Source organism: Coloeus monedula (genome assembly GCF_965178545.1).
Source record: "Coloeus monedula genome assembly, chromosome: 7".
In the NCBI taxonomy this organism is placed as follows: domain Eukaryota; kingdom Metazoa; phylum Chordata; class Aves; order Passeriformes; family Corvidae; genus Coloeus; species Coloeus monedula.
The window spans coordinates 24,122,428-24,137,349 of record NC_138787.1 but is presented as its reverse complement, the minus strand read 5'-3'; the positions used below and the strand labels follow the sequence as shown (position 1 = coordinate 24,137,349).

Below are 14,922 nucleotides of genomic sequence, written 5' to 3'. Positions count from 1 at the left end.
ACAGATGAAGCTTTTTCAGATGCATTACCTATAGAAAGTTTGGATAAGTGTTTCCTTATTACCTGAAACAGGCTGCTAAACTTTCTTTAAGTTGCTAGGAAGGAGCTGAACCCATATATTTCTTACAAAACCGAAAATTTGGGTTAGAATAAACTCAATTCTGTGTTTAACTTTCTCACAGAACAAGAGCCTGACTCATTCTATGTATTACGTATCCTATACTCATTGTATAAACATTTGAAGTACAATGCTTTTTTAGTATGTCAAAAGTACAGCACATCATAAAAAACCTGAAAATTCTGTGCTGCATTTATACAGCTTTCTTCTCTGTGTGCCACTGGTTAATTCCATTCACACTGAAAACCTATTTTGCAACTCATAAGTGGGGCTTTTACTGTAATATGAAGGAGAATGAGCATTCTGATGGTGTAAGGAATCAAGTAAATGCTATTTGTATTAAAATTACCTGTTTGTTCTAAGACTCTCAATGTGTTTCCAATGACTGAATTTAAACAGAAGAAAGTATTATTACATCAGTTAAAGTAAATAGTATTCAACTTAAACTAGCAAACCCACACATTTAGTGCAGCTGTGATCCTGTTTTGCTGCCTTTATAGTCAGGTGGCTTCTCTTGCTCTCCTTGCACACTCACAAACAGGATACAGTAAACACTGAGAGACTTACCCAGCCTGTCATGCTCTGTCTTATTTAAATATTTCTTGCATACAAAAGGCAATCCAGATTCACATAGGTAACTGTTCCAGCCATACTTCAATCTTGGATTAATCACTGCACAATGATTTTCTTTAAAACGTTTATCAGAGACATCTGCAAACACATTTTTGAGAAGCACAAAATTACAAAAAATCAGTTCATAGTTTTAAAATGGTGTCATGAGGTCCTCTGCATCTTCCTGAATTAATGGATAAACATCCCTGCACACCCAAACTTCTAGTAATATTACACCAGTACTATGGGCAGTTGAACACTGACCATGAATTACATGCGTGCTTGGCTGCTGCTCTCAGATGAGAGGCTGAAACAAGCTTGAATGTCTTCAACTGCTGGTGGACAGACTTCAAAATATAGCAAACCAAGTCATAAAGTTTATGTTCATGTGCTAATGTTAATTAAGCTTGCTAGCATAAACAAATTGAAACTCCTTTCCTCCATGAAAGTAGGTACAGTTTTTAAATATGCAACTGGAACCCTTAAAAACATCTTTAAAAGTAAATGACAAAAGGACTAGACCATTAATACTTTGAACAGATCGATCTCACTTGATGTTACATCCCTAGAAGGGTTTTCAGTTCATGAATATGGATAAGTATTTCTACCAAAAAAAAAGTGCACTCATTCACTTAATTCCACTTTCAAACGTAGCTGTAGGAACAGCAGCGTTGTATCAAGCTGTGGTTATAGAGAGCATCTCATTATGCTGCTGTAACATATCCAAGAGGAACATCAAGTACTTGCTCTCCAGTTCACAAACATTAGAGGTGCTCCATCAGACCACTGCCAGCCAGCGTCTTCATCCAGGCGGTTCAGGCCTGTCCACAGCATCATGTCTGTGGTATTTAACTGCCCTGAAACAGAAAAAATAAACAAAGTAATACTGCATGCTTTCCTCAAGCTTTAAAATATCTACAGGCATAGACCTGCTGTCCTGACTTCTTACAACTGGAATAAAACAAAACTTCAAAGCAGTCTCCAGAAAGTTTAGGCTGGTTGGCTTTTTCTTCTGTCCTTAGAAAAAGTCTGTTACTTTGTTAATCAACACAGAGATGAAAAGAAATAGACTGAGAAACCTGAAATCCTTCAAAAGCCACTCATCCTGCAAACCTTTCCTGCACAAGTTGTTGCTGACCTTAGAAGTTCAATCTAGAACAAGGAGCTACATAAATGCTAGCCTGTTTACATAAACGCTAGCCTATTTCAGCTTTCCATAAACCAAACAACTTTCAGAAGCCTTTACAGCCCTGCAGGCATATCAAAAAGCTAATGAAATAATTTTTAAAACTTCCTTTTAGCTTATATCCTTCAATTGAAAACCAGCAATAGTGGGAAGCAATGGATGAGAAACCTGAGGCAACCTTTGCATCAGAGCTCCACCACCCATTCCTCCACTTGATCTTTTCCACGCACATTAAAACACCCATGAAAGAGCTCTCAGAAGGCTCTGCACAATTTGCCTGAGACATTTGCTCCAAGAGGAAAAGCAAACTGCTTATCAGAGGAGAAGTAACATCCATTTATAAAAACAGAGCTGGCACTTTCCCCATACAAGACGTTCACGTCAACCCTGCAGAAGTGTTCTGTCATTCACATTTGGTGAAGTCCGGCTTACAAAGAAAACTTAGCAAGAGAAAGGGACATCAAGGTACATTGCAGAGAAGGTAAACACATGTATAATCCTCCAAAGGAAACAAACACACTCCTTAACCACAGCTGCAGGATGAATGGGAATCTCTGTGGGGAGGGAGAATTGAGCAAATTACATCCTCATGTAACAAACAACATACCATCGCTTCTGCACTTCAGTTTATTAAGGTGGGAACTTACCTTCGTCCTTGCTCTTTCAAGTAGCTCTACTGAGGTGTGTTACATGGCAAAGCCCCCACAAGCAGCAATGGGAGAGACATCACACAGAGTATTAGGGTCCAAAGCGTACCCCTTTGCACAGGTAAGGAAGAAATCTAACTACAGGTTTCCTACAAGGTCCCCAGAGAAATGTCTACTCACTGCTTAAGTTACTTATGTAGTTCTGCTCTTCAGGGTCGGTGATACTGAGCAGGTCCCCTCCTTGCAGCTGACAAGCAGCCCGAGCCTCACTCCAGCTCAGCACAGATGCAAGGTTGAACTGGTAGCAGATGTGTGTGTCGGGGTTCTTCTCCCAGAAAACGTCACAGCCACTCTCTACTCAAAAACAGACTCGTCACCAACTGCCCAAGACTCCAAAACCAACCAGAAACATAAAACCTTGAACAATTTAATAAATTAATGACAGCAGTATCCCAATGGAAGCACGATTATGATCACTTTTCCTGCTCCTTTGTTAAAGCACATAGGGAAATAGGGCACTAATGAAATAAAATGTTGCTCCAAATTTCATATGGTTGATAAAATACTTGGAAGCTGATCTGCAGCTGGTGATGATTTTCACAGGTCTCATGAAGCTGACACAGCTACATTTTAATTTATTCTGACTAATCATTTGTTTCTAAAGCTGAATGTTGAAATATTCAAACTGTGAACACCTCACCCAACTCGTGAAGCAACAGTCACTGGATCTCCTTGGACTTTGTACTCAAGAGAATAAGCTTCCTATAATTAAAAGGATAAGCAAGGCTGCAAATACTATCTATTTTAACGGCTGCCCAGAAATACCCACTACAAAGACACGTTTACAGCTGTTTTTAAGATGCTTTGGAGCAGAGATCTGAAATGTAGCTTGATCAGGAAAGGCATTTTCAAACCACTTCTACTGATAGGAGATACTGTTTTGCTTATTTACGCAAGAACCTGGAATATTCACAAAGATTATACATCCAAAATCTTTTCAACAGGAAGTACTTTTTAAAATACTACTTTTTAGGCCCAAGACATATTCAAGCAGTGCACAGAAGAAAAGGAATGTGCAAGATACAATGCAGTCAAAAGCAGACCGTGACTTTGCAAGAGCGACCCTTAGGTTATGTGTTCCACAAAAGCTGCCTGTGTGTCACTAGGACAGAGGGGGTTGGCTGCAGGGTAAGCTCAATGGGCTGCACAGAATAAGGTCCTTCTGCTACCCCCTGTAGTTTTGCTGTTGCAGTAAGGACTTAAGTCTCCAAAGGTCGAACAGGATAAATTACAATAAATTTGCTAAAGTCTTCCTTTGTGTTTTTTAAAGAGACCCTCCTCTCTAACAGAAGGGAAGTAATCCAAAACCAGACTGCGGCCTAGTATTACTATCACAGAACAAACTCATGGAGGAGGGAGAGCAAAGACAAGTAACATCTTACCAGCATTTGGGCAAAACCCCCATTTTTCATCTTGCTCATAGTGAGTTGTTGTGGCACACCAGTCAGATTCCCTTCCATCTCTAGTACACTCATAATACCATTTGTTGTTATATTTAAATGGAAAAACGCACTGGAAACCAAAAGAATTTCCCAGCAAGGTGTATGTTTCTGCAAAAAATAAAATGCAGAGATTAAAAGAATGCAGACCACAAAAATTTTTCTCCCCCACATCATTATTACTGTTTTTAATAGCAGTGATAAAAATAAAATGTTTACAGTTCATTCTGAATTTTAATTTATAATTGATAACACAGCATTACAAGCATGAGCAGCATAATTTCAGTAAACAGAATCTGGAAATAATAATTTATTAAATTTGTCACGAGGCACAATCTTGTAACTTACTCCATTGACAAAAAAAATCCCAAACAAAACCACAACCCCCAAAATCTGATCAATTAACACAAAGTCTGCATTTACATGTCAGAACAACTACATAAAACAACAGTTAGTTAAATCAGTACACACTCAGATGCAAACTCTACTTACTTATTAGTCTATGACAGATGACTAATTTAACATTATTTCCCCTGCTTCTCCCACTCTTTATAAAGTGGATTTCTAATGTGTTTTCCATTCTCTTTGTCATTCTTTGGGAAAGGAAATGTACAAGACAAAGGAATATTAAATACACTTTCAAAACCAAGTTTGTGTCCCATGGAGAATAATAACATAGCTGAAGAATTGATGCTACATACATCTGTTGCCACAATCAATGCCTTACAAAATGTTTTCCTATTGTACTTTGAGGACCAAAATATTGAGAGAATCCAGTGCAACTGAAAGTTGTAAAAGCTTTACCTCAGTGACTGTCTCCTAAACCTCAGAGCTTCTAAAAAAGGTCAAAGAACCACAGTCACTCTTTGAATGAAATAGTTTATCAAAGATTGCACGTTGATAGCTTTGAGATCAAAGTCCTTCAACTACAGAATCAATATATACTGCCAGGTTCCTAGAGGTTTCCAGAGTTAATGACTGGCTGTGCACATATAAAAGAGCAGTTTACACATGGTAAATCCCCGTCTGAGGTGAATGAACAGACAACACAAGGAACAGGTCAAAAAATAAATCAGGATTGCTTCTCTGTCTGCCTGCTACCGTGCTGCCAGCCATGGAGGTACAAGGGATTATCTCAGTCCTGGCAAGAAACCAAATTCAATTGCTACAGACCTCTTACCACAGTTGTGTGTGTGTGTATATATATGTTTTCTTTTTTCTTTGAAGGTAGCTATCCCCCACCCCCTTTGCTTGGTGGCTTGCCTTTGCCTGTGCATGAGCTGTGGTAGAAGTGGAAAATAGAACCTGGAAGTGAAAGAGATTCTGCCAACGCAATTAAATACTTTGGTCCTGAAACTAGGCTGCAAGTGCCTGCCTAAGGCTGATCCTCTTCTCACATCTGAGATCTTGCAGCAATAGGGCTAAACCAGGTCTACTTTCATCTCACTGTATGTACACAGCAAATGGGTACGAATTTTTATTGATTTCAGTATTTTCTGCCTGGTCTTAAGCATAAATTCCACTAGGTTTTAAAAAAGAGGTTGGGCACTGTAGTGCTTTCCCAGTTATCAAAGGTCCCAAAAGAAGAGGTTTGGTGAGAGCAGAGGCTGAGCACAGCTGCACCTACAGGGGAAACCACAAAGACCAGATCCAGAACTCAAACACCCAGTTCAAGTGGGAAAAATCAACAGCTTCAGTCTGAGACACTGTGCAAACATCAGGTCTCTCCCTCTACAGAAATGCTGAGGAAGGGGTAAAGGTACAGGCTGTCTGCTGCTGTTTGAAGTTGATGGGTTTATCTTAAGTCTGTCCACCTGGAAAACTGTTCAGGTCTGCAGACCTGAATCTTGATGTACATTTCTACACCTTCACTAGCTCTATAGCAGGATTTATCATAATTCTGATCTCTGTTTCATGTTTCTGTTTGGCATGTTCAGAGTCCAGGTGCTGAACGTTGCAGACATTAGTCCATGCACACTGCAATTACAGACTGATTTTCAGTGACAGGAACTCCAAATCCCCTCTTATCTGTCTTTGGGTTTATCTGTTGCAGGATAATAACAGCAAATCCTTAGTAACCCTTTTAATTTTGCAGGTGATTTGAAGTGAGCATTTCCTGGTTTGCAAAGATACTGGTGGTTTTGGGGGTCAATTTAACAAAAGAGTATCACTTACGTGATATGCTCATCTCAACCACTGCACATAAAAAACCTTCACAAACTTTGAGTCCCAAACTGCAATAGAGACTGGAAGGGATCATAAGCACCTGACCTCCCTTCAAAAGAACTTCTGAAACATTTCCCACCTGCACTTCTATGACAAAATTTTATTCTTACCTTGAAATGGGTGTTCACAAAGGTCTTCATCATAGGACATATACTGTTTCCATTGACAAGTGGATTTTTTTTTGGCCACAATATCTTTGTTGTTTTCAACTGCTAATTTGTACTCTGATACACCAACTAAGGCTTTTCCATCACAGTTCCACCATAATGAGTACTGACTTGAATCACATTCCAGCATTGCTAGTGGCTGTTCTGGTTTGCTGATGTTCAGTCCGAGACAGGTACTGCTGCCTATGTTGAACAGACGATGGTTGGATACCCATTTCCATAACATCTTTTCTGAGAGCTGACTGCAGTCTTCCAGAACAAGGCTAGCTCGGTCCACTTTAATGCATAAGCTGGAATTTTCACTCTGGATAATAAATATCCCTTTATCTGTAGGGGGGGAAAAAACCCAACAAACTTTCAGTCTGTAAAATACTGAAATTGATTAAATAGTACCAAAACCCAAATGTTTTAATTGCAGCTATTTAGGAAGAGAAATGAAAATATCCATCAGAATAACTGACACTCCAAAAAACTACGGAGTACTGGTCTAAATTTACTGCCAGCTGATTTTTTTAACACGTGGACTAGTTGCAAGCTCACAAAAATAAATCCAGGTAATATTTCTCAAGTTGGATAGCCAAAAAAATCCTCAAACAAAAACAAGAGGTGCCAAAAAACATCAGACTGTTTAAAGAAAAAAGCCCCTGGTCACCAAGAGGGAATAAAGGTCACAGTAACGGAGTCAAGGTTTAAGTATTACAAGAAGTCATGCTGTATATTGCAAAATAATTCCCAATGTAGATTGGAGAATGCAATTAAAGTAAAAGCTAAAAATTTTAAGACTGACATTGCCATATTCATTCTTCACTCTGCCACTACAGAGACAGAAAGAAAATAAGTTGCATTGTCAATAGGACATAGAAATAGTAGGATTTAGTTATACCATGAGAACTGGTGGCCAAGGGTTAAAGTATGCCTTTCCTATCAGATACATATTTTTCAATCATGTGTGACTGCCTCCACAAGAGCAGATGTGGGGCTAGCCTGACATCCCAGATTTCTTGGAATCATATAGAAATTCACTGAAATATGTGACATCATGTTGTAAGTATGTGAAAAAAGTCAGCTGTTTAATGTCTTGGGAGCAAAAGTTTAACGGAGCATATAGACTGAAAAAGAAGAGGGCAGCTGAGGAACTGGAAATCAGCAAAATGTAGGCCTGTAACAGCACAGCTACTTGATTCACTCTGAAATCCAACAGTAAATAACCCAGGGACTTCTGCTTACATTGTATGTGAGATATTTATTTTATGCTTCAAGAAATTATGTGTTGAGAACCTGAGCAGCACTTGCATTTTGCCTTCAAATTTTACAATGATAATTTCTGCCATGCATACTTTCAAATTTCTGTAATTCACTACACCTAGCATACTGAAGCACTAACTGTGATAATAAAAAATCCCTCTCAAATTGACATAGCCCACAAATAAGTATGAGATGCAGAGGTCCACCCAGATGTTGTGTCTGAGTCTAGTGCATTGAGCTTAGGTGTGGCCCTAAAAAGGGAAGATGCTTCAAGCAGCACTGTGACAGTGCTGTGTAACAGGCACACAGGAGATCAGCTCAACAATATAATATGCACACAACAAACAGAACAGAGAGGATATAGATTATGGAGAGGGTTTTGGTTACAGATTCTGCATAGAGCACATTATGACTTACAGAGAGGTGGCACTGCAGATTGTGGCACTGGTAGCAGTGGCTGTTTCCCCCATGGCTATAAAGATTGGCAGTCTGTGATAGAGCAGGAGCAAGCCCTTCTGACTGGCACCAGGTGAAAATACAGCCTGATACATGAAATTGCATCTTTCAAGCACTTGGCAGCTGTCCTACATTGAGTCCTTAACCAGTCAGGGGTGAGTAAGTTTCCTTTGATCCATGGTACCTCTACAGCTCTCAGGTGTTTGAGCTCACTGAAAACCCATCAGACACTGTGAGAGACACCCAGATTGGCCCTTTGCTTTTGAGTTTTCAGTGAAGTTTTGCAGTTGTACTGGTTTTATCCTTCTTAGCCAACCCAATCCGCCATGGGCAACACAGGTGTCTCTATCTACATGGCCAGAGAGTTTCTGCCTCTCATGCTACGGGTATGTCTTTTCCACAGCAGTCTTATCTTTGCTGACCAAAAAACACAGTTAATTTTCTAGATAACTAAAAACTGGAATGTTAGCACTAGTAAACACTGATTAATGAGGTTAATTTACCAGGATACTGGGATTCACACTTGGATTGAGAGTTTGACAAAGTTTATCAACATCTGCAGCATGCAGCATCTCCTATACAGCACCTTCCTGGGGTGGGGGGGCAAGACCACAACCCAAAGGTGAAGGATTCTCAGCCTTTGAAAGCCTTTATCTGTAAGGCTCTTAAGAATTGCAACGACTGCTGAGAAAAGATAAGGTTCTTTCCCAGCCTACACAAATAACCCGTCTGGATGATCTCTGTGAATAACGTTCCTTTTTCATTCTGGGGCAACTTGTGCCAAGAACAACCAGACCATAATTCTTGAGCCCCCTTCCAAAAGTGGTTTCCATTCCCCACATACAAAATGCAATTGGCAAGAGAGCTGTGCTGGCCTGAGGACTGCCAGGAAACAGCCAGCTCACCGCAGAAGTAAGAAATGAGAGATGGCAGGCTCAGTGAGATCTCCATGAGCTCCAGCTCAGCTCTGTCTTCAAGTGGGGCAATGAGACAACTGGAGCAACATCAAGCCTGGGAATTCCTCCACGCTCACCTCCTTTCAGCTTGCAAAGCTACACCATCCATTTGTTCACATAGATGGGTTTTGTTACAAAGCTCCTGGTGTCAGGGAGAGGTCTGTGCCCAAACTCCTGCAGATGAAGAGCTGCAATGGAGCTCTGTGAACTTGCAGGCCTCAGAGGACCCAAAGAAGAAAGGAGATAAACTATGCTTTAGAAACTGAATGGGTGAAGGAAAGCCTTTGGAATAGATCTGCTTCTCCTACATCCAGGCCCCTCCACACAAGGACAAGGTGACAAGAAACATACTCCCAGAAGCGAAGCCTGGAGCTGATGTGCAGCCCCAGACGAAGAGCTGATTGCTGAGCAGTACCTCCAGGTTCCTGTTTACTTGGGCTCAACACAGCTAATCGGGAATAAACGGCTGTAACAAAACTAGGCGAGCACGATAGCTTCATTTCCTTCCTCCTTACCTCCCATTTCCTTCCCTCCAAAAAAGCAGCGAGAATTGCTTATGTGATAATAAAGTAACTGGGATTTACTGGAAATGAGTAAAAAAACCATCCCTATGCCCTCCGGGTGCACGGAGGACCGCAATGGGCAGCGGAATAAGAAGCAGTGAGGACGCACAGGGCGTGAAGCAGAGCCAGCCGGGCAGGTCCCCAGGGGCTCCGCGCCCGCCCCCGCCCCTCGTCCCGGAGCGCTCGGAGCCGCCGGGGCTCGGAACGCCCGGGGCGAAGGGCTCTGCCCAGTCCCCGGGCCCCCCGCGCCGCTCCCCACCCCCGGGCCACCCCGAGGCGTCACTCACTCCGCAGGGAAGGCACCGCGTCCCGGCCGAGGGCGGCGGCGCCGCGGCCCAGCAGCAGCAGGAGGCAGCCGGCCAGGAGCCGCAGCCGCACCGCCGGCATCGCCCCGGCGCTGCGCCCGCCCGCTGCCGCTCTGCTCCGCTCCGCCGCGGGACCGGACCCGCCGGCCCTGCCCTGGGGAGGGCAGAGCGGCGATCCCACCCCGGCGGCGAAGGAGGGGCGGCCCCGGGGGGCGGCCCGCGGGCTCCCCCCGTGGGGCTGCGGGAGGGGGGCGGGGGAGGTCGCCCCGGAGCCGCCGCCGAGCTCTCGGCGTTCCACGAGTCGGACACCGCTCGGCCGGGCCGGCATGGGAAATGCCGCTCATGCAGCTCGGGCCGTCTGCCCACGTCAGAGCTGTGGACTCAAGCGGACAAACCGCTCTGTAATAACCTTATTTTCCATTTGAAAATAGCTACTTTCTCTTGCCTGTACCCCAAGTACTTTTATCTTAAAAAGAACCAGAAAACACATAGAGACATTGGCGGTGAGAGGTCACCGTCAGCACAGTCCGTGTTCCCAGGTTCGCTGTTTGTACCTGAGCATCCCCACTGTCCCAGCCCCACTCGGAGACTAGTTTTTTTAGCTGGGTGAGCTTTGACCTCGAAGTCATTTTATGTTTTGGCATGGGTAAAAATAATTGTCATCTTCCATTTTGTTCGTCTCTGTGTTCAGTCGAATATTTGCAGGAGCTGCCCCCCTTGTGCTGAGTTTCAGTCTTGGGGAAAGTCAAAAGCAGAACCTCTTGGTTAAAAATAGAGTAACTTTACGGGAATTCATGGGACAGTTTGTTTTCAATCTGCAAAAGCAGTTTCTGCTCTGTCCTTTATGCATAGCAGACAGGTAAGTATATAAACGTACATAAGTGTAAAGAAAACCAAATGCAGTGTTGGAGCATAACTGAACTGAGACTGTTCCCCCATGTCTACCTCAATCATAATACAAAGATGGAAAAACAGAAGTCTCTGGGCTTGGGGAAATCTCTGATAGTTTGGTAGAAGAAAGACTTGAGAAGCAAGAGAAGCCAAATACTTAGAACTAGATAAGTGGAGGTGTTTCTCCCCATTTAACAAATGACAAAAATGTCTTGACAGAACAAACAGCAGGAAATACTGCTGCAGAAGCTGGTCCAGGAGTAACCTGGCTTTGCAAGACAGAAGGATTGTAACTCTCAGGGAGCTGTGATGTACCTCTTCTCAGGAAAGCTGCAGCCTTCTGAAATTTTCAGATTCTGAGAGAGAAGCTTGTTAATGAGCCATTTATGAAAATCTGGCCATTCTGAACAGTCTACATTTCCTCAGGAGTGTTTGGCCACTGCTCTGAGTACTGAGCTCCAGAAAAATGCTCTCTTGCTCCAGAACCTGCTGCTGGGTCACACTGAGAAATTGTGCTCTGTTCATGATACAACATTTAAAAATAATGGTGCCAGAGAACAAAAATGAGGCTGCTGTGGGAAGGAGCTCCACTTCAGGTGGATTTTTTTTGCTGATTTCAGCAAAATCAAAGTAATCACATTCTGGTTATGTATTCCTAATAATTAACTTATCAAAGTATTTTTGTAAATATTTGGCTAAATGCAAATTAGCAACTTATTAAATCTAAGTGGGTTTCTTTGCTATTTTTTCTTTTGTATTCAGATCTTTCTCTTTGACTAAACAGTTTTTTACTATCCTCAATCTATTTTGTTCTGACCAAACTGGTAAATCCTTTGTAGTGCAGTTATACTGACCTGGCCATTTACAGCTGAGCTATACCTACTTATTTACAATAATAAGACATCTTGGCTGGCATAGTGGCTTGTAGAACCAACATGGTAGGCAACATTTTCTGAAGTAAACTTGATGGCAGTTTATAATACCTTGCACATTAAGTGGCATAACTTTCCAAATTTTTTTTTTTTTTTTGAAGCGGGGGGGGGGCACGGGGGATTGCTTGTTTGAGGCTTTACCTGTCTTCCTTCAAGGTATTTGCTGTAGTAATTTGGAACCTTTATTTTATTTTCTGTCTGGAACCCACTTTCCATATATATTTTTTCTTAATTTCTCTGTTAATGACCTGTTCTCTTTCTTTTTGTGTATACTTGTACCCATGTACACATATATATATATATATATGCATATACACATATGCACTTGTTTGAACTGATCTGCCTTTGCTATTTAGGTACTCTACACAAACATTCAATTCCTTTCCCTCTCTTTTCTTAGACTTCACCTTCTGTGTGAGATCTGTAGAGAGATATGAATCCAGTGCATGTTCATTACCTGCATCCACAAATAAAAGCTGTCATTAAATTCACACTAATTCAATTTGCTTACAAACCCATTGTTTTTGCAAGGCACACACACGGATCCAGTGTATGATGTGCTCAGCACCTCCTTACACAGTAACTTCTGTTCATAATCTGGAGTCTGAAGACGGGTCTCATTTTTTTCCCCAACCAGCCAGAATGGGAATACCAAACCAGAGAACACCTGGGAGGAAAAAGCAGGCCCAAAATTCCTTGCATTAGCAGTGCCCAGAAAGCAATAATCCCATATTTTTTGGAGGCACTGTCCTACATGTTGTTTGGCTTTGAAAAATCCAGGCATTACAAATCAACTCCCCAGTTTGCATTCACCTTCCCTTTCACTTAAAAGTTTTTCTCTTTACTCCAGAGACAGAACTACTCTCATTTATCAGCTCTGCCAGTCATGTTACATCTGGTTATGGTCACTACAGGCACTGCTACCACCTTCCCTACCTCCTCTGACATACCCCAACCATGACCAGTGACTCCCTTTTTCCTTTTGGCAGCCCCACCTGTGTGCTTCTGTCACACCCCTCCAGTCTCCCATGCTCCCAGGTAATTGCTGCAGCCACCAGGCTCTGCAGTTTCTGTCCCCGTCAGCTCACATTGAGTAACATGACGTTACAGAACAGCCTGTACCAGCCAGTTTCAGGTTAAGTCAAGTCCCCAGCTGTGAATTGCCAGTTATATGTTCATTAGTCAGAATGTGGGGGGTTTTTTCTAGATGTGACTTCTTAGTTTTCTTTGTTAGCTGTAGGGTAGAAACTTCTTTTTCAACGTGAAAAACTCCTTTAAAGGGTGACAAGAGCATTACTATGAGTTTATGCTTCTAAACTCTGCTAAATAGCAGCTGTTCTTTCACAGGCATGAGATGGAGAGAGTTACTACCTGTGTGGCTGTTACTGTGCCACATGAGCCATCCCCAGGTGAATCCTTTCCAAGAGGATTCACCAGCTAACCTTTCCAAGCTCTCCATCCCTCATCCCCCAGTAAATGCTCACTTGACACAAGTCTAGAATAGTTTGTAATAGTATATGATTTAATAATGGGTAGAAATTTTACTGTTACTATAAATCTAGCATGTCAGTCTGGCTGTTGATTGGCACTTATATCAAATTCAATAGCAGGCAGATGTTCATGTAGTTCATTTGATGAAGGCATTAAGGGAAAAAATCCAGTGTTGAAATACTTGCAATAAAACATAAATGGATAGTGGGGCCAGAGCTGCCTCTGGTCCAACCCTGTTTGTTTCTCAAAGCCTTTCTTCACCTTATCCTTTCCATTTGAGATCCTTGGCAAAACCTTACCTTCTGTATCATTATCCTTCGATGTAACACTGACATTTTTTTGCCACTCTTTTTAGTGAATGTTGCTGTGTTTTGCTGTGAAATCAATAGAAGAGAGCAGTTTTTGCAAAGACTTGCCACCAAAAGAATGCTTAATGTGTTATCAAAAAAAAGCTATTAATATTTAATACACTGTCGATTTGGTTGCTAAACAAACATATGACTCACTGTGCTCAATACCAGAAATTACACATACTGTGATCAACAAATATTATTGTTTTTAAACAAACTAATAAAGTCATCCTGTAAGTTTAGTAAAAATTTTAGAATAGATATAAGTCCCATAAAACTTTCACACCCTTTGTTTCCTGGTTTAAATGCATCTGAGAGACTGATAGCTTTTTTCCTGTTTTTTAAGTATATGCAGACAGGTTTGTATGCAAGACCATTCCTGATTTGTTAGGCCAGAGGTGTCCTCTACCCTGTGCTAAACAATTCCTTAAGCACAAACACTCTTTATTTTATGAGAACAAAGCTTCATAAATCAGGGTAATAGAAAATACACAGGCTCCACTATAAAAAATGGGAGTGAACATTGATTCTGACATTGAAGCATGAAGGAAACTTTTTATCAGCTCCAGGAAAAATGATGCTTTCAAGAGGCACAAGGCCCTCAGCCAGTGTGTTCCCTCCAGGGTGGAATGCCCACACTGCCCCACCAGCCAGCCCACCACCAAAACCCCTCTTGCTCGGTCCCATTGCCTCTCTGCACATCCTGCTGATTCAACAGTGCATGAAACAGGAGGGTCGGTGAGCTGGGCCTGGCTTTGGTATAAACTGGAGTGGCCAGAAATGAGGGTTAGGAAAATTTAAGCTTTGTAATTTACTACAAGATTATGAACAACTCAGGAAGAACAGAAAACCACAAATAAAGTACTATCAGTCTAGTCTGAAAAAAACTTGACTGGGTGTAACACTTGGAACAAATATACGTGCTTCAGAAATTCTAGGACATAATGTTGGCTCAGTGCTGACATGATTTCACAGGTTGGGAGAGGGTGTGCCTTTGCACCTTGTACACTCCTTCCCACAAGAGATGATCATGTTTTCTCAGTCATGCTTACACACTCCAAAATTAGACTCCAAAATCCCACAGCTAATATAAAAACACTTACTGTGCTCATTAGAAAATATGTATGTGGAGAAACCCAAAGGCATTTTACTTTGCCTCTTTCTTTAACCAATTTCTTCTCAGGCAAAATAATTCTCCTATTAGATACCTTACTTTGCGTTCAATAAAAATGAGTACATGTAGATTTTTTTGTTCTCTTAGGTATTTTGCTTTCTGGTA

General features: G+C 41.8%; 1 protein-coding gene across 1 annotated transcript in view; it reads right to left on the bottom strand.

Annotated features, from left to right (window-relative positions):
* PLA2R1 (phospholipase A2 receptor 1) overlaps positions 1 to 10,080 on the bottom strand; it is a 39,120-nt gene extending 29,040 nt beyond the window's left edge. The window contains exons 1-6 of the mRNA XM_082284574.1: positions 9,962 to 10,080; positions 6,398 to 6,781; positions 4,005 to 4,172; positions 2,743 to 2,916; positions 1,473 to 1,586; positions 685 to 828 (exon numbers count right to left, since the gene is read on the bottom strand). Of these exons, the coding sequence (XP_082140700.1) occupies positions 685 to 828; positions 1,473 to 1,586; positions 2,743 to 2,916; positions 4,005 to 4,172; positions 6,398 to 6,781; positions 9,962 to 10,061 (1,084 nt within the window). The 5' untranslated portion in view covers positions 10,062 to 10,080. The remainder of the gene's footprint in view (positions 1 to 684; positions 829 to 1,472; positions 1,587 to 2,742; positions 2,917 to 4,004; positions 4,173 to 6,397; positions 6,782 to 9,961) is intronic.
* Between the last annotated feature and the right edge of the window lie 4,842 nt (positions 10,081 to 14,922).